Source organism: Poromitra crassiceps (genome assembly GCF_964638095.1).
Source record: "Poromitra crassiceps genome assembly, chromosome: 23".
NCBI classification, from domain to species: domain Eukaryota; kingdom Metazoa; phylum Chordata; class Actinopteri; order Beryciformes; family Melamphaidae; genus Poromitra; species Poromitra crassiceps.
In genome coordinates this window covers 14224774-14244185 of record NC_139639.1, presented here as the reverse complement: position 1 = coordinate 14244185, position 19412 = coordinate 14224774, and the positions used below count along the sequence as shown (strand labels likewise).

The 19412-nt window shown below is 41.5% G+C and overlaps 3 protein-coding genes across 5 annotated transcripts in view; 2 read left to right on the top strand and 1 right to left on the bottom strand.

Moving 5' to 3' along the window:
- The first annotated feature begins 1011 nt into the window (after nucleotides 1–1011).
- On the top strand, nucleotides 1012–7843 carry lrrc8da (leucine rich repeat containing 8 VRAC subunit Da). Its single transcript, XM_083659217.1, has 2 exons — nucleotides 1012–1208; nucleotides 4113–7843. Coding segments are annotated over exons 1-2 (2571 nt in total). The 5' UTR covers nucleotides 1012–1207; the 3' UTR covers nucleotides 6683–7843.
- A 2608-nt stretch (nucleotides 7844–10451) lies between these two features.
- On the top strand, nucleotides 10452–17982 carry LOC310796558 (uncharacterized protein). Of its 3 annotated transcripts, XR_014553683.1 has the most exons (12): nucleotides 10452–10608; nucleotides 11000–11163; nucleotides 11849–11951; nucleotides 12524–13310; nucleotides 13545–13629; nucleotides 14150–14216; nucleotides 15207–15354; nucleotides 15467–15527; nucleotides 15633–15763; nucleotides 16020–16109; nucleotides 16719–16794; nucleotides 16994–17982. XR_014553683.1 is itself a non-coding variant. In XM_083658764.1 (11 exons), exons 1-11 carry the CDS (start codon nucleotides 10505–10507, stop codon nucleotides 16737–16739), a joined length of 1758 nt encoding a protein of 585 aa, XP_083514890.1. In that variant the 5' UTR covers nucleotides 10452–10504; the 3' UTR covers nucleotides 16740–17982. The 3 variants fall into 3 exon arrangements, 2 of the variants coding, with proteins under 2 accessions (XP_083514890.1, XP_083514889.1); XM_083658764.1 differs by having other exon boundaries at nucleotides 13548–13629; nucleotides 16719–17982; XM_083658763.1 differs by having other exon boundaries at nucleotides 16719–17981.
- znf644a (zinc finger protein 644a) overlaps nucleotides 17532–19412 on the bottom strand; it is a 27260-nt gene continuing 25379 nt past the window's right edge. Inside the window, exon 6 of the mRNA XM_083658762.1 lies at nucleotides 17532–18191. Coding sequence (XP_083514888.1) covers nucleotides 17996–18191 — 196 coding nt within the window. The 3' untranslated portion in view covers nucleotides 17532–17995. The remainder of the gene's footprint in view (nucleotides 18192–19412) is intronic.

Genomic DNA, 19412 nt, shown 5'->3' with positions numbered 1-19412 from the left:
TGAGCATCAAGCAGCACAATGTGGCGTGTGGGACCTTGAAAGAAGCAGTTGGAAATTGATGCTGCGTTCAGGTCGTATGGAAAAGACGGCAATTCGGACTGCTCTACTTGAAAGTATCGTCCCTGTCAGATTTCAGTAGGTAATTACTGCTTATAAACCTCCCTGTCTATGTTATAAACATAACATTCGCCTCAGCTTTCAGGACAAAGGCAGTGGGAAGGTTTAGCGGCCCCTGGCTTATCTGAAATATTTTGCCTATTTCCATCATAAGTAGCCTAATTTTGTGGTTAATTGAAATACCAGACAGGGCACAATATTGTCTGGATTTTTTGTTTAGGCTACCCTTAATAGTAGAATGTAGCCTACTTGTGTAGCGACTGTAAGAGACACACCCAAATGTAGGCCTAGCCTACACTACAGCAATCAAGGGTTTGTTGTAGGGCAGGCATGATGTCAAAAAGCTGAGAATTAGCCTATCATGGGCCATGGGCAAATAAGCCACAAGAGCTTATGAAGTTCATGTGATTTTAGACCTCTATTACACATTTAGAATCCATCTATTATTTTAATCTGTGTTTATTTAATAACATCCATATAGTTCTTGAAGTGATGCCAAACAATGTGCTTGTGCCCGCACTGGTTGCTAAATAGGTGAGTGTTATTTGTGGTTGCTTTTAGGTTCATTGAGATTTACAGTGTTGAAACGGTTGGATATTTTACAGCCCATTTCTAGAGAAGTTGACAAACGAAAATACTCAACTCTCCCTGTTACATAGCCTATGTGGTGGTTATATATTAATTGTGGCTTTTCGTGAAGTCTTTGTTCGGGGGATTCCCACACGCCATGAATGCAGCATCAGATAAGCTCGCTGTGCTGTGTCTTCGGGTCGTCGCCGTCATGTCATCCTCCAATGAGAGGCGCCGATAGAACCGCTCCACGGCCTCCATGTTGGACCCGGTTGGACCACCCTTTTCTTGGAATATTAGCAGGCAGTCTGCGCATATCCTCAAGCCCACACCGGCTCTCAGGTATAAGGGATGTCGCTGACAAAATCGCGCTGTCACCAGGCCCTTTCTCACAGTCGCGTCATTTCGTAATTTCTATAATGCGGCCGTGATTAGCTTAGAGGCGCATCTCAAAAACGGAGCGAAAAGTGGAATGCAGGCTGAGGAAGGAGTAATTGGATTGAGATAACGCCAGATCAGCAGTAAGTATGCTTCTTTGCTATGTTTTTTATCTAAATTATAGTCCACTTTTTGTTATTTGAACGGATATTAAAACCCATAAGGTGTCTGATCTCCTCTTCCCATATGGCTGAGGAGATAATCGTAGCCAGATAAGAAATTGGGTAACCCAGTGTGAATGTTTAACACCGGGCACATGCTGAGGATCAGTTATCCATGATGTTACAACAAGTCACCTGACCCAGTCCAGCAACAGATAAGTTCCTGCGCAAGAACTCCTCATTTGAGTCAAACGTTTCGTCTCATCGGGAAATGTCTATTTCTTGTGGTGGTCAACATCTAAACACAACGTTGACGGCCTATAATCTATTTCCACATGGCCTGTCTGCGACCCACTTCTTTGTTGTTGTCTGGAGCCCATTATATTAGGCTACATAACATATGTCTTCAGGTCCGGCTTCTGCTGCTTTGTGTAACACGCCTGGCTGCCCTCTGCAGCAGTCTTTGGTAGTGTTACATGATTATTATACATAGGCTAAATAATTTCAACTTTCCATACAATCACTTAAAAAATTAAGATATTAAAATTAGGATATTAATATTAGGCTATTAATCTTAACTTTTTTGATTTTATAAAGTTAGGTCAAAGTATTTAATTTGAATATTTTGTATATTGATGCAGATTATTCAAATTCCAACAAAGTGGAAAGAAAATGTACGCAATCTAGGCCAGGTCAAAGTAAAAGCAAATATATAATAAAGATGTAGTTTGTAAAATAGTTGACCCCGGTGCCGGTGCCAAACTAGCAAACAATCTTCAGCGTTTCATAAATCATCCTATTCATAGCAGGTCATAGTCAAATATTTTGACTCGCTTATATTTTCTTCTTAAAATTGTTCCAAGCAAATTGCTAGCAAGTCCCTTCAGCTTCAGGATATTTCAGAGGGACGTATTTTATTTGCTTTCTCTCTGGTATAAGGCGTGTTCTTCAGCCTATATGAAATGTACAGTATGTGATGGATGTAATTTCATTGCAGCTCCTGGAGCTTCAAAGAAACATGAATTTTGGACAGAGATGATAATTGAATTTCTTTGAAACCCGACTGATTGGAATTCAGAAGGACTTGACATCAATCTTGCTTTCAGATGTAGGCTATATAATGTTCAGAAGCATCAAAGGAGGGAACAAACAGATGAAAGAAGATGCAAGCAGCGCACACACGATACAGGAAGTGGCACATGCCTCAGAATAAGAAAAAAGCGCACACTTTGCACTGCTTCACTAAATGAAACGCACGTGTGCCAAACTTCTCAGTGAGTCACAACAGTTGGTGGACTTAAGGCTTACATCAAAGGTCTCTCTCTCTCTATTCCAGCAACCACATGTTGTAACAAGTCTGGATTTAGCACAGTCTTGGCTCAGTCTTTGTATAGCTATCATTAAATATTGCTGAATAAAAATGGACTGGAAAGGAGTGAGAGGAGTTGAGAGGTCAGTTGATCCAAGCACACTGGAGTTCAATGTTACTCTGTCACGACTCATCGACACTAGTTGTAGGAGGACGTTTCCACTCTCAACCTGCAAGACTCAGAGAGCTTTTGGTTACACACTTGCTTCTTTTCACTATTTCTGTTGCTGCTCTATTCAATGTTGAATGTTATTTCAGCTCTTTCCTTTCCTGTTTCCTGAATTCACAAGTTATATAGCAATCTGTTATACTCCAACAGTAGGCCTACTTGGGTGTCAACTGGAACAATGTGGCAAGAAAAGGAGTGTGCCAGCTCGGTGCATACTTCGCAAATTAAATAGCGAGTTTTCAGGAGATTTTCATCATAGCCTACGTGACCAACAATGCAAGGCGGAGCTATGTAGGCTATAATATTTGCTGTATTTACCAGCTGCGACAGTGTGGGCCTGATGTTTTCACCCTGTGAGTCTTTGTGTGTGTCCTCAAGGCAAAATGTGGTCCTGGAGACACTTATTGTACCGGGAAGTTCCACAGAAGCGGGTTTGAGTACTTTTCCAGGTGTGTGTGTGTGTTTTCTTTTCACAGGTGTTTTTTCCCCACAACTTTGTTTATTGTGGTTTTTAGATGTACAAAATGTGCAGTAGGTCATACAGAAAAAAATACATTGAAGATAAGGCACAGTTCAGGTGCATAGAATATATATATTCCAATCAGATATTGGTTGCCTAATACTCTATTGGGTATTAAGTAATTGCAGTCCTTTAACATAGTTAAAGAAAGGGCCCCATGTTTTATCAAATCTGGTTGTGGAGCTCCTTGTGGCACATCTTATTTTCTCCATCTTAATAAAGCACAAAATGTCCTTGAGCCATATGGAATGAGATGGAGGAGTGGGTGACTTCCACCGCAGTAAAATCAGGCGTCTCTCAAGAAGAGTTGTAACGGCCACCATGTGTGCTGTGTGTTAGTGTGGTAGTGGCAAGTTAGCAGGAGGAGGAACACCAAAACAAGCAGTCAGAGCATTCAGCGCCATTGAAATGTCCATCTTTTCCAGGTGTTTATATGTCTATTTGTCTGTCTGCCTGTCTGTGGACAGATTTTGCAAACGCAATAGTGTCAAAACCGTGCAAGATGCAGTCACGAAACTTTACAGGCTATTCTATAAGACTGTCAAAATGCTGATTTAGACCCAATGGCTGGAGTACATCCCAAAAAGTCCTCTCATTTGGAGGAAGGAAAAAAGAGGGGGATTGTTATTTTGTGTCTTGTGTTTTGTTTTACTTCATTGAGTTGTATTTTGTTGCATACTGCATTCCATCATTTTATCCTGTGACTGATTGTTCATTAATTAGTAGTCGGTATGTATTTACAGTTTAATGATCTAAATAAGTGTCCTCTTCATATCCTTTGTATGATTAACTTTACACCGTGTGTTAATTGTCTGTCATTTCTTGCAGTGATGTTTACGCTCACCGAGGTTGCGTCCCTGAACGACATTCAGCCGACGTACCGCATCCTGAAGCCGTGGTGGGATGTCTTCATGGACTACCTGGGGCTGGTCATGCTCATGCTGGCCATATTCGCCATGACCATGCAGATCACCAAGGACCAGGTGGCATGCCTCCCCTACCTGGAGGATCCGGAGGAGTCCTCAGGTCCGGCGGGGACCAACTCTTTCACAACGCAGAGTTCACGGGAAGCCGCCTCACCGGCGTTCACCAGGGCCCCGGCGGTCGCCGCTGCCCCGCTCGTCACTAAGGACTTACCAGACGCGGCTGTCCACGAGATGCACGTCATGCACCAGCAACACGCTGCCGCCAAGCCAGAGAAGTACAGTCGACATCCTGAGCCGACAGGGATCAGCACCAAACTGGACTATCAACAATATATATTTATCAACCAAATGTGTTACCACGTTGCCTTGCCATGGTATTCCAAGTACTTCCCATACCTCACACTCATACACACCCTCGTGCTCATGGTCAGTAGCAATTTCTGGTTCAAATACCCCAAAACCAGCTCAAAGATCGAGCACTTTGTGTCTATTCTGGGGAGGTGTTTCGAGTCTCCTTGGACCACAAAGGCTTTGTCTGAGACGGCCTGCGAGGACTCAGAGGAGAACAAGCAGAGGCTGACCGGCACCTCTTCGGCACCAAAGCAGACATCGCTGGAGGGGAAGGAGGACGGCAGCACGGCCAACTCCTCCACGCCCATGCTCGGGGTGAAGTTCTCGGCGGATAAGCCCATCGGCGAGGTTCCGAGTAGTATGACAATCCTGGACAAAAAAGATGGGGAGCAGGCCAAAGCCCTGTTTGAGAAAGTGAGGAAGTTCAGAGCGCATGTGGAGGACAGTGATTTCATCTATAAGCTCTATGTAGCTCAGACTGTGGTCAAAACGGTCAAGTTCATTTTGATCTTGTCCTACACATCAACCTTTATGGCTGCCATCGAATTCCAGCACACGTGTGAGCCTAATATAAACCACCTAACAGGGTATAAAAAGTTCTTCTGTACCCACAACCTGGCTTTCATGCTGCGGAAGCTTCTCCTCAGCTACATGGCTTTAATAATGATCTATGGGATGGTGTGCTTGTACTCTCTCTTCTGGCTGTTCCGACGCCCCCTCAAAGAGTACTCGTTTGAGAAGGTCAGAGAAGAGAGCAGCTTCAGTGACATTCCTGACGTCAAGAATGATTTTGCATTCCTCTTACACATGGTTGACCAGTATGACCAGCTCTACTCCAAGCGCTTTGGCGTCTTCTTGTCCGAGGTCAGCGAGAACAAGCTGAGGGAAATCAGCCTCAATCATGAGTGGACTTTTGAAAAAATACGGCAGCTGGTGACCCGAAATGCACAGGACCAGCAAGAGCTGCAGCTCTTCATGCTCTCTGGCCTCCCTAATGCGGCATTTGACCTCACGGACCTGGAAGTGCTTAAACTGGAGCTGATTCCTGAGGTGAGGTTCTCGGCGAAGGTCTCCCAAATGACCAGCCTGCAGGAGCTGCATCTCTGCCACAGCCCGGCCAAAGTCGAGCAGACAGCTTTCGCTTTCCTCCGCGACCATCTCCGCTGCCTTCATGTCAAGTTCACTGATGTTGCCGAGATCCCAAATTGGGTTTATTTGCTGAGGAGCTTGAGGGAGCTTAACCTGGTTGGGAATCTGAGCTCGGAAAATAACAAAATGATAGGTCTAGAGTCCATGCGAGATTTGAGGCACCTAAAGACATTATGCCTGAAGAGTAACCTCACAAAAATGCCCACAAATATCACAGAGCTGTCACCGCATCTAGTAAAACTAGTGGTGCACAACGATGGTACAAAACTGTTGGTACTAAATAGTCTGAAAAAAATGACAAACCTAGCGGAACTGGAGCTGTACAGCTGTGAACTTGAGAGGATCCCGCACGCTATTTTCAGCTTGACCAACCTACAGGAACTTGACCTGAAATCCAATAACATCCGGACCATTGAGGAAGTTATCAGCTTCCAGCATCTCAAGAGGCTGACATGCCTTAAACTGTGGCACAACAAAATCATTACCATTCCAGCCTCCATCGGCCAGGTCAAGTCTCTGGAGTCTCTCCACCTCTCACACAACAAGTTGGAGACCCTTCCCCCGGCCTTGTTCACTTTACCTAAACTCCGACACTTGGATGTGGGCCACAACTCCATCACGGTGCTCCCGCCAGACGTCGGTCTCCTCCAGAACCTCCAGCACCTCGCCATCAATTCCAACAAGGTGGAGGTGTTGCCCAAGCCACTGTTCAGATGCACCAAGCTCAAGGTGCTTTGCCTGGGGAACAACGGGCTCACCGTGCTGCCGGAGTCCGTGGGCAAGCTGGTCCAGCTCACACAGCTGGAGCTGAGAGGAAACTGTCTGGATCGACTTCCCGGAGAGCTAGGCTCCTGCCGCCTGCTGCGCAAGAACTGCCTGGTTGTGGAGGACCACCTGTTTGACACACTGCCTGTGGAGGCGAAAGAGAGCATGAGCAGAGAGACCAACGTCCCCTTTGCCAGTGGCTTATAGCACAAAACACAAAGCACTATGAAGACACATGGACAGGCTGGCAACTCTGATGCTTTATCATAAGCCCGTATATTGGGCATACTGGACTTTTTACTATTGTTTTAATACTATTGTATTCACTGAAACAAGAATGCATTTTCTTGATTATTTTAATGAATTGTCTTAGTTGCACTACATATGAATAGTGTCTAGAAATTTCTTATTAAAAAAGGATACAGAGTGCTTTTCCTTATTGCTGATTGTCTGATTCAATGCAGCAATTGACCTATTGGCATTTAGTATTTCATAGCTTTGTACATTAAAATATTTGAAACTACAAAAAAATGCTTTTAGCTTCTCTGTGTAATATTCCATAGACCAAAATTGTTTGCGGTAATGATACAGTATGTAGACTTAACATTATTGTATTGTCCTAGGTACTCAGGTATAATTGTAACCATGGGGAACAGTCTTTTGCCTTAACTGCTGCTATTTTATTTTTTACAGTGAGGGCTTTCAAAATAAAAGGCCAAAAATGAACATGTTTCCACATAGCCACTATCCACAAAGCATTTTCTGTACATGATGTAAGAGGGCACAATACAATGCTCTCTTTTTTGGCAGTAAGTCATTTTTGTTGAAATCATATTATATTAATTTTTCTCAATGTCTTGTAGCTAACAGAATGATTTGGATGCTGTTGTGACTGTCTAGAGTCTGAGCTGCAGAACTCGCATGGAGACAGACTCAGAACTGAACTTTTACCCTTTAGCTTGAAGATTGTACACTGACAAAGGCCTATAGGAATTAATTTGCACAATGTTTATTTAAAGATTGGTGAATGTAATTTGTGATAAGTAAGACAGAACGTGCTAAACCTTTCATATTTTACAAAATGATCCATGTCAGTTGATAAAAAGGAGATGCGTTTGCTAGTTTTCTTAATCATGTTTTTAAAATGGGAATGTAAGTTAAAATTGGTCATGACTCATGAATTGAACTGATTAACCTAAAAATTTACATTTCACAATTATGTAATAAGGATAAACGTGTTTGCCTTCATTCTTCTCAATGTATTTCTGTATAGCCTATAAGTGTTCTTCAATTATACAACAACCACTGTACCACCTTGGTGATCATATGCTCTCAAAGTTCACAACTTTATGGCACAATAAAACAAGATTTTAGATTAATATCTCTAATTACTGTTATTCATATACTCTCCATCCATCTACTCTCCTTCAGGCCTTCTCCATTGAACACTCTTATTGAATTATTATTAGGTATATTTACTGTTGGAAATGAAAACTTAAACTTTGGCTCATCTGGTTTACTGCCTGGAGTGAGTTTATTTATATAGATTTCAATGTTAGGTTGGATTTTTCCTTAAAATCTGAAAATACAAGTATGAAAGATCTGTGTGACACTTGTAATTAATTCATCCATAAATGTGTTTGCAGTTTCCAAAATGGCCAGGGGGGCCAGGGGTCGCCAGCAAAATGAGGAAGTTTAATTTCACTAACTAAAAGTTAATCAACTGTAAGAGTTTGTTTAGGGAGGACTGTTTTGCTCATAGTTTTCACTCTGCCTATTGTTGTGACCCGACCTGTAGCACAGACAGTTTTGCAATTATACACCAAACAATAATGTAAAAATATCATAGGTCCTTAGTACAAAAGATTATCAATTGTGGGTCCATGGTGTGGGTGCGTAGTCTGATGTCATCCATGGCTGATGTATATCTATTTGGGGGTCCTTAAAGATCAGTAAAGATTTATAAACCGCGGGTCATAAGGTCATCTATCTGTGTATTCGAACACAACCTCCAGAGAGTGGCACTGGCACAGCGAGGCCCAGTGTGTTGCAGAATACTGCCATCTGTTGGTAGGATGGAGTGCCTGCTAGGAACCATTGACTATTTTATTTTATACTCTGCCTCTGATTGGGTTGGGTTTATGCATGAGGAGTGATGATGACGATTGGTTGGGTTTAGGCATGAAGAGTGACGATTGGTTAAGGTTAGGGTAAAATATCAGGGTAAGCCAATCAGAGGGAGTAGGCTAGGGCGGGACATGCCTTCGCCTTCCTGGGATTTTTTTTTATACCCCTGCTAACAGAACCAGTGTGTCGATGGAGCCATTTGGATTAGGGGACGAGATTCAGGAAGATTAACAGAGAAAATGAAGGAAGCAATAGTGAGAGTAGAACAGTGGTCCTATAACTGGGGGTTTAAGCTCTTCTCCAAGCAAATCCTGCTACATGTACTGTATTTCACAGGAAATAAAGGGACGGAAAGCTTTCAAACTATATGGGCAACCCATGGAGAAGGTCAATGTATTTAAATATTTGGGAATAGATGAAAGAAACACATGAAAAATGCAGGTTGAAAAGGTGGAGACAAAATGCAAAAAAGTGGTCAACGTCACCCTAATGAGAGCTTACATGCATTGTAGCTGGACAAGAGTGGGGAGCCGATAAGGAGTCACTATTATGGAGCAGCAGCCAGGAAAACACTTTGAATAGTCAGACTACAAAATAAATCTCTCAAAATCTGCACTAGTGCAATGAGAAGAACCTCTATCAACGCAATTCAGGTAGAGGCAGGTGAGGCCCTGCAAACGTAGTTGGGCCAGAGTTGGGCCATATTATATATATATATATATATAGGCTATATATATATAAGCTATCTTGACTTGCAAATATCCAATAGCTTATGCTATGGATTTTTTCTTTGTTTGTCTTTCATCATAAGATAAGGAATTCAGATCAAATGTAGCCTACAACATGTAATCTACAACATGCCAATTGGTTATGAGCAGTATACGGTTTAAAGAAGTTCCAGTAAGTAATATTAACATACAAATAATTAAATTGCGTGCAGTGGACTGTTTACAGTAGCCTACACTGTAAGTGTAAGCCAACCTGTTTCCAACGTTGTGGGAACGTGATGCCACCTGCCATAATGACGTGCGCCCGTGGTTGGCCCCAACGTTCTGCCACCTAAAAGCCACCGTTGAGCCACCGCTATGCCAACGTGCCATTGCTATCTGTGTACTCTATGTATGTATGACTTTAGTTCACTGTTGACAGTATGGAGTGATAAAAAGGATGTCCAAAATTCCCTCTGTAAAACCTCTATGTCAACAAAATGAAATGATGTTGCTTAAATTAACCATCTAATGATGAGCAATTGATTGCACCTTTCCTTTTGTCAGTCTCAACTTTCTCTGTAATAAGTTATTAATTAGAGAGCAGTAAATGTTGCCTACTACACAAAATTTGCCACAACCCTGTCAGGCCTCATTTTGACCTGTCAGAGACTCTGTAGCAGCCCAAGCACCCGTTATTACTGCAATATCCTTCCGCTAATGTAGTCTGAATTAATTTCCACATTTATCGGTTATTGAAATGTACATGTGCATGTGGCAGATAATAAATAACATAAAATAAGTTTAAAGCAGTTTTGATCAGTACAGTCACAACATATTGTTGACAAAATTGACTGTAAGTTCAGCGGTGAAAATAGTCCGGCTATATAAAAGCAGTTGGCATCGCCATCACGATGGGGTGAGGCCAGTAAAGGGCGAACATACTACAAAGTACAGAAATCTATAACTACACAAGGTGTTAGGAGGGGAAATATGAGGGAGGAAGTCAAATTAACTATAAGGTTTCATCACCATTCTGTGTGTAAACTATTTCTACATACTCCGGTACAGTAGGTGGCGGTATGCACCTTCAAAGTCAAAGATTGCAATCCGCCATTAATCAAAAAGAAGAAGAACCAATCTTGAGTCGTTGGAATCGGAATATCTGACCCCTACCAATTTACCAAGCGACAAAATGTACAGCTCAGACAGAGTAGCTGCAGCTAAAGCTAAGCTGCAGCAGCTTGCCAAACAACACCAACATAAAATGCCAGAAAACAAACCACACCAAACTGGAAGGTAACGTTAAATTTTGGTTTGCTGCGTCAGGCGACGTCAAGTAGCGTTGCCCCTCCATTTCATTCAGAAAGTTGGATACAAATCGAAAACGGTGCTTGTGACGTTAGTTGCTCCTGAGACAATCATGTTTTAATCTGTGAAGCATGTGTGATAAAACTGAATGCTTAATCTTAAACATTATTTTCACTGAGCTGTTTGGTGTGTATGTAGCTAGCTAATGGGAGCTTAAAGCTAACAGCGAAGCTAGCTCGCGTAGCTAATTTGTTGTTAGCGTTGCCCCTGTCATGTTAATGTTCAGCATTATGGTATTCGTTTGTTTTGTGGTATTGTTCCTATTGTTCTCACCGAACTTCATACTCATGCTCTCTTTTCCGTCTTCTGTTGACAACAGAGCACCCCAAGACTACAGAGAAAGCATGGGATACACCCCAATGAGGTCAGCTATGAAGACCCCAATGAAGCCAGCTATCGAGACCCCAATGAAGATGGCAATCAAATCGCCCATGCCCAGTCAGCCGACTAACATGGCACCTATCACACAACCAGCACAGAAAAGTACAGATTCAATTAATCCGTATATTTGTTTAGTGTGTGTGTGTGTGTGTGTGTGTGTGTGTGTGTGTGTGTGTGACACTGTTGTCATTTGGGGATACCTAGTAACATAATCACAATCATTCTTCAGGAAGCAACATGGCCATTATCTAGATTCTAGATAATGGCCATAAATGACAAAACCTCATACTTTTCCCGTTTCTTTTAGTGTAAAGAAATACAGGTACATTTTAAGAACACATAGGGTTATCTCAGCTATCATCAAACAAATGATCAAATCTACTGTCTGTAACTGCATTACAATTGACGGCAACTGTGCAATTCTCTATAATCAAGCGTAATGAAAATAGTTGACCATTTAGTGATGAATACAGAAAATATGAATAGGCTACTTAATATTTAACTTGCTCCATACCTGTTGTATGTTTGACACCCCTGATCTAGAAGAACCAGAAGAGTGATACTAGGCTGCAAGCCCACACGTGTATTTATTCATAAATCATAAGTAGGGATTATTATGTTATCGGCATACTTTGCTATAATCAACAGACCTGAACAAAACACAACGATTTCCTTTTGGTATCACTTAGTGGTATACAACTGTAAACATTTTCTCTGTCTGAAAGTAGCCTATCCAGTCATTCAAAATGGATTGTTTAATTTCCACCTTTCTTTTTGTAATCCGCAGCGCTGTCTTCTGCTGGTAAATGGAAATCTTCATTCCAACCAACAGGGGAAGGTAGCCCTCAAGATGTCAGCTGTCAAGACAGAAGCACAGACAGTTCAGAAAAGTAAGACTGTCAGTTATACAATTTACCAGAGAATGATTAATAGTGTGTGGTGTCACAGATGTCCTGTGTCATCTAAGCCGTAAAAGGAATGCTATGATACAGAAAGGTGGGTTGATCGGTAGTGTAGAGGTAAAAGCACTCACCTACCACTGTGGAGTGGAGACCCGGGTTCAATTCCGGGTAGTGGTACTTCTGGCTTGGTCAGACGTGCCTATAGACACAATTGGCTGTGTCTGCGGGTGGCAAGCCGTTGGGGTATGAGTCCTGGTGGTCGGGGCGCCTTTTCGCGGGTAGGGGGAATAGTGTGATCCTCCCATGGGCTACGTCCTGCCGGTGAAACTCCTTGCTGTCAGGTGAAAAGAAGCGGCTGACGACTGCACATGTATTGGAGGAAGCATGTGCTAGTCTACGGCTCTCTCCAGCTCAGCAGAAGGGGTGGAGCAATGACGGCCATTGCTCCACCCCAGCAGGGGGAGTACAATTGGGCAGACAATGGGGGGGGGGGGGGTGATTTGATTAAAAAGAAAAAAGAAAGGTGGGTTGATGTAACGAGCCTCCTCCCTCTCCCTCAGGGCTGAGCTGTACAACCCTTATGATCCTGAGTCATCAGAGTCTGAGCCCGAGATGCCGCAGGGCCGAGAAGGCGACCGTCGCCGTCCTGACAAGGATAACGACCTGAGACATCGTCCTAACCAGGATATCGACCTGAGACACTGTCCTGACCAGGATAATGACCTGAGACACCGTCCTGACCAGGATAATGACCCGAGACACCGTCCTGACCAGGATAATGACCTGCGACATCGTCCTGACCAGGATAACGACCTGCGACATCGTCCTGACCAGGATAATGACCTGAGACACAGTCCTGACCAGGATAACGACCTGAGACATCGTGGATATGAGCATGCGTCTCCAGGTGGAGGTCGTCATGACAGGTCATCGCACTGGGATTCGGCCTACTCTAAGCCACGGCGGGATTTTAGCCCTGAAATGGGACCCACAGAGTGTCGAGGTCTTAGTCCAAGTAATAGCCCTGAACGACGGCCTTATAGTCCTAACAAAGAAAACCGACGGTCTTATAGTCCTAACAAAGAAAAACGACGGTCTTATAGTCCTAACACAGAAAAACGACAGGCTTATAGTCCTAACACAGAAAAACGACGCGCTTATAGTCCTAACACAGAACCACCGGGTTACAGCTCCGTTAACAGACATCTTGACCACAGAGGATTCAGCCCTGACCGGCTCGGTGCCGCCTCCTCCACCCGGCTGATGTCTCCATCGGGGTTATCCACGTACAGAGAGCAGAGGACCAACGGAGAAGAGAGGATGACAATCCCTGAATACAGGAGAGAGGTTTGTTGACAGGGAAGCATGTCAGGGGGGGCAAACTTTAGTCTGGTGAAATGTAATGTCAAGAGGTTGGTCTTGCTCAGCAGAATGTAGGATGCATGTTGAACTTAGCTGTATTTTGTTGAAAAGAAGAGTGTCTAAACTGTCACTTGGTTTTCTTTCAGATTTTTTTTTAGCAATGATGAATAATTTCTTACCATGGTAATTCGGTACCAATGGTGCCCTTTCTGTCCTCAGCAGATGACCACTCCTGTTAGATTGTCCCCACCAAGGTGGACTATCGGCACCAGTCAGGAGGATATGCCAGGATATGTGGGAACAGGTAAGGGATTCTCAAACCATCAGTCATCTCCAGAAATGACTAATAAATCTTTTCTCTGTTTATTAGTTTGTTAGCTTGTTTTATTCTGGATTGGGCTTCTAAATGTGTTTTTCCTCGGATTTTGGCACAAGGGATAGTAACATCTTGTCCTGTGTATTAATTAATACTGGTTAATTTATGCCATTGTTGGTTTATTAAAATAAAGTTAAAATAGTTGGAGAGTAAATTAGATTGCATTGCATTGTAGAATGTGTGTATGCCAGTGTTTAGTAGTGCTTTCATTGTGGTGGTTTTGGCTCGACATCTGACGTTTTGGTTCGTGTGCATGCTTCTTTGTTTGGAGGGGGAAGTTAAGTTTGGATGAAGTATCTTCTTCAAAAAATTGCCATTTCAATGGGTTTTCAGATAAATGAAACTCTAATATATTACGTTTCTGCTGTGTATTTATTTTCTATATGAACAAACCTATACTAAAAGTGTATATTTTCATAGTTATTCTGTGTATCATTTTGCTCTGTAGGAGTAGACCAAATCGCACCTTTGCCCGAGATGACGAGGAACACGAGCGGAAGTCTGGAAATGGAAGAGTAAGCACCAAGGATGCTGATGCTCATTATTTTAAAATCAGTTTTCAGTTTGTGGTTTCTTTTAAGGGAACTGAAATGAATGCTTCATCCATTTTCTGTAGAAAGGAAATGCTGTATTTGGCTGCTGATGGGGACTGACCCCAGCCACGCATATGCATGACAGACACAACACGCACACACACAGGACTGTAGACAGGACTGTCAACTAGAAGAGTAAAGTTAGGGCTGGGCAATATGGACAAAAACATCATATCTTGGTATTTTTAGGCTGAATGGCGACACACAATATCTGTATTTTCTACGAAGTTGGCTAAAATGTTCAGTTGTAAGTGAGATGTGAGATGTCACAAGCACTTTTATAAAACAAGACTGATCAAAATAAAATGCAATGACAGGGTTTCCATCTCTGTTTTAAAATGTACAGCTGCTAGGGCTGGGCGATATGGACAAAATCAAATATCACGATTTGTTTTTAACCAAATACCTATCGATCATACAGTATGTCGATTAATTTCGCGATAATATTGTAGGGATGACTTTTGGTGTTTTCACAAAATATTCAGACAATGAGATTGGTGAGAAATCATCAGTAACGTGGATATAATGACCACGTTGGTAAAGGCAAATAATAGTGCAGTCTGGTAAGTTCAGAAAATTACGTCACTTTACTGTAATGCAGCCTTTAAAACCAGGGAAATACAACACTTATACAAATGAATAAAAAGCTCGTACACTGCAAGGGCTCCTAGTTTCAGTGTTTTTTAATTAAACACCCAAAAAAGTGATGTTTCGAGCAAAGCTCTTCATCAGACTCTGATGAAGAGCTTTGCTCGAAACGTCACTTTTTTGCCCCCTGTGTGGCATGCGGCCCGCGGGCCCCAAGTTGAGTATCACTGCCTTAAGCTGTTCCTGTTGGTGTTGAAAGTCTGGTTTTTGGCTGTTCTGTGGTTAACGGAAGTTGAATGTCGTGTCTTCATATTTTTCGTTTAGGAGCCCGTTCACCTGTGAGCTGTGTGAGGTTGAGTTTTCCAAGATGCCGGAACTGGAAAATCATCTAGAGAGCAAGAGCCACTGGGACACCCTGGACCACATCAAGCAGCAGAACAACTACGATGACCTGGCTGTAGCCTTCCTGCAGGTAAGATGATGCACTGTATGCATGGTTTCTTCTTCCATTTACAGTAGATATATTAACAACCCTATGTGTGTTGGCCAGTTTTGGAGTGACATGTTCTTCTTTACACGTCCAGGAAGTCATGCTGTTCAAAGTCCGGCAAGGCATCCGGGCCATAGAGGAAAGTGCGGTTGACGGTAAATAACCTGGAGTGGTCGCAGATTGTGAAAGATGTAATGTCTCAAATATCTTCTCTTCTGTTAAAATAAAGTCTAAATATGATGTGATCCTTGCTTTGTCAGCACTGCGGGATAATGAGCACATGTCTAAGGTGGAAATGTTCCACTGTGCAGCTTGCAAAGTCTATCTCTCCATATCGGTGGCGTCGGTGGAGAAACATCTTAACTCTCAGGAACACCTGCGCAGCAAAAAGGTAACTCTGGCAACCGGCTGGCATGTTTGACATCACAATATCACTGAAGGGAAGTTCAGGTTGAATATGGAGCTATTTTTATACAGTCTATGATATGGACAGGAGAAAATATTTTGATGGTATGAAAATCCATCAAATTTGTGAGACTGCTGTCCATATTAGGTTGTCAAATCACTGTTTCTGCAAGCTCATGTTTTCATTATTTGTAATTTGTAATAATACAATTTTTACCTTTTTTACTCTTTTTTTTTTAAAGGAGTTTAGAATGTGGCAGAGACGTGCGTGCCTTAACAAGGCAGAAACCATGATGATGCTGCTGAAACCTCAGTTTGAACAATTCCTTGAGGTACTTTTAACATAACAAAAACATTAATGGTATATTTAATGGTATCACAACTCGGTGATGTAGCATTAACTTTAATACGATGTACGATTTCTGTAAAATGCCACCCCCTACAGGTGCAATGATGAATCTAAATCAAAAATAATGGCTGGGATCAATGTGGGTTGGACTCGACCGGTTCTGATCAATAGAAGGCTAATCATTTCTCTATGGCACATTAAAACAGACTATGGTGACAAATATTGCCAAGATGAGATCATCATGTACTCAACTTTACTCTCTCCATATGCAGAAGAAAACAAACCAAACATACCAAATCTATCAGAATCTCTCCGCCAAACGTAGCCGTGGTTAGAATAACAAACAGTGTCAGTAATATCCTTATAGCAGCACAACATAGCAACAACCTCCACTATATCCTTTGAACTACTGAGAAAATTGTAGGCTATATTAAGGTGAAAACATTTCAGTCTGCCATTAAATGCATTTGTTTTCAGCTAAGGTCTACTGATTACTATTACCCTACAATGAAAGCAAGTGCACTTGAGGATCCATTTAGATCAGAGAAACAATTGTGTAATCATGACTAAACTGAAATATTCTCCCTTTCAGGGTGCCGATCCATTTGAATGATGGAACATAAAAAATCCTTGAAGTCCTGTTTACATCAAGATCCTGTTTGCTACAGGTAAAGAACAATGGACTGCAAACAGTTGACCTTTGAACACAAATGAACAGACTAAACTGATAAAAGCTCTGACTGGCACTGATATACATTGCTAATAGACCTGGAGTAGAAGAGGATACTGTTAATGTGCCGTTCAGGACTTGAGAAGAAATTTCACCTTTGTCATTTCACCTTTGCCTTTTGTCCTTGTTGTTGCTAGCTACTCCAGGTCATCACCCTCGAGTCACCTTGAGGAATCAGTTTGTATATAATTTAATGTAGTTTCTTCACTTTGTAGAAAGCAAATGCTAATGTTTCTAAATGACGTGTGCAAAAAGTCAAGTTAAATAATTGGATGAAACCAAAACAACTTACACCTTGCTTAACTTTTTTTTTATTTAGAACGTCACAAAAATGTTTTAAGCATTGTATCTGTGTGATATAGTACATTTAAAATTAAATTATTTCAAAACAGCGTATTTTTTTTGCAACAGTTGTTGAAAACATTAAATATAGGTGACATTTATGAGGGGCTTATCAGCACTGTGGCTGCGCTTTTTTTTTAAACCACCTTCAGTTCAGAAGTTTGTATTAGAAAACAATACCGTTAACTGCAATTCTATAAAACACTTCATATGCATACCAGAGTTTGCATACATTGTTACTTCTTTTGTTCTTGTATAATATTTCACTTTTTCCACTTTTAAATCTCATACTGTATTTTAATAACTTTCAGTTGCCATAATTTTCAATTAATATATCTCAGTAACTATGCCCTGAAAACAGTCTGTGTGGTCTTGATTTGAACATGTTGAAATACAAAAAGTCATGATTCTATGTATATTATAAATGTGAATATTGATACAGAAGAGAGGTGCTCCCAAATTGGACAGAAATGGAATTGAACCATGATAAATCTGAGGTAAAAGTTGTCTTCATTAGAAATGGGTTCCACACTACGTTACTGCATAAAACAAGAAAACGGTCTGTCCATTTGGAATTGTATTCCAAAAACAAAGGACCATGTAGAAACGGAAATAAGTAACAATATCCTAAACTTTTTTTTGTCTGCCCATACATGTAAAATACTGTATCTCCAATGTTGAGCATATTGTACTTTTGGCCAATATTTGATTGACTGTTCAAAATAAAAATAAAAGTGAAAACATCCAATGTACATACACATACAGTCTAGTGAATTCTAAAAAGATCCCCATTGGCTTCATGAGGCAGCCTGTGTTGCTGTCAGAGAGCTGTCTTGGTCAGTCTTGTAGTTGGGGGGGTCCTTGGGCGGCGTGGTGACCTCTACCATGCTTAGCCCAGTGTGGGGGACACTAGTGTTCATAATGTGTCTCTGTAAATGTTTAATCCAGTCCTCCTGGACCGACAAGGGACCCTGGAAGACTAGATCACAGAACCTGGAAAGACAAGGAAGGACTGACGATGAATTCAAAACATGACATCTGGTCAATATTTTTTTGCATGACAGCATCCTGTTTATAATAATCCACACAAACACATTCTGGTTACAAATAACTGATAAAGCTGTGATGTACACATGCTACCTGGGATACATGCAGTGGTGATAAAAAGACACACCATAGCCAGCTAGAGACATAGCCATGTTTCAACATTTTACAGAACTTGCCTACCTTGACTTCCTCTATAGCAGTTTAGAGTTCGAAACACCTTACGACCCCAGCTAACATCACTGATGATGCGTCCCAGCGCATGCTGTAGTATGTATTTTGAATGAGTTCTGTTTAGCGGTTTCCTTTCCTTCATTATTCTGCCCTTCTAAGATCAGGGTCTCTAAATACATTTCAGTGGCATTTGGAAGTGAAGAAAGACTTGACAAGAGTTCATGAGGATTCAGAATAAAGAGGAAATGATCAACCTCCTGCTTTTACATCGCATGATGAACGTGTAAGAGGTTCACTTCTCAGTAGGTCTTTTCAAAATCTCTCCAAGTGACTTCCATAGAAAAATTATGTGCTTTTTCTTTGAAACCCCAAGAAGCAAACTCGGGTGACATTTATATGACACCTAATACTCCACAATGTTTCCCAGCATTCTGAAGCAGTACAGGGGCCCAATAAAAGATTTGCTACCAAGAAAGGTCAAATTAGAACATGTTTTAAAATGTCTAATTTGGCAATTGCGCCAAGGAATGAAGCAAGGAGTTAAATTCTTACAAAAACTAGATTTTTTTTGTTATTGCAATATTATGCCTTCATATAAAGAAATTTAATTTGCATTCTATGTTGATAATATTATGTTTGTATTTAATACAACTTTGCATATATTTCATACCACAAATAAATATTTAGATATTTAGAAAAAAAATTGTACCACAAGAAAATAATATGGGGCGTCTGGATAGTGTAGAGCAGTGATTCCCAACCTGTGGTCCGCGGCCCCCTGGTGGGCCGCGAAGGTATTGCAAGTGGGCCGCCAAATCATTTCCAAAAAAGTATGATTTTTGGAAAAAAAAAAAAAAAATCAATTTTTTTTGAAAGATTTTGAAAAATCATACTTGAAAAAGTATGATTTTTGTTTCTTTGATGTTATTGCTTTTGCTTGAATTGAAGTTTCATCTTTACATCATCTTTATATTGGGTTTGTGTTTATTTGTAACC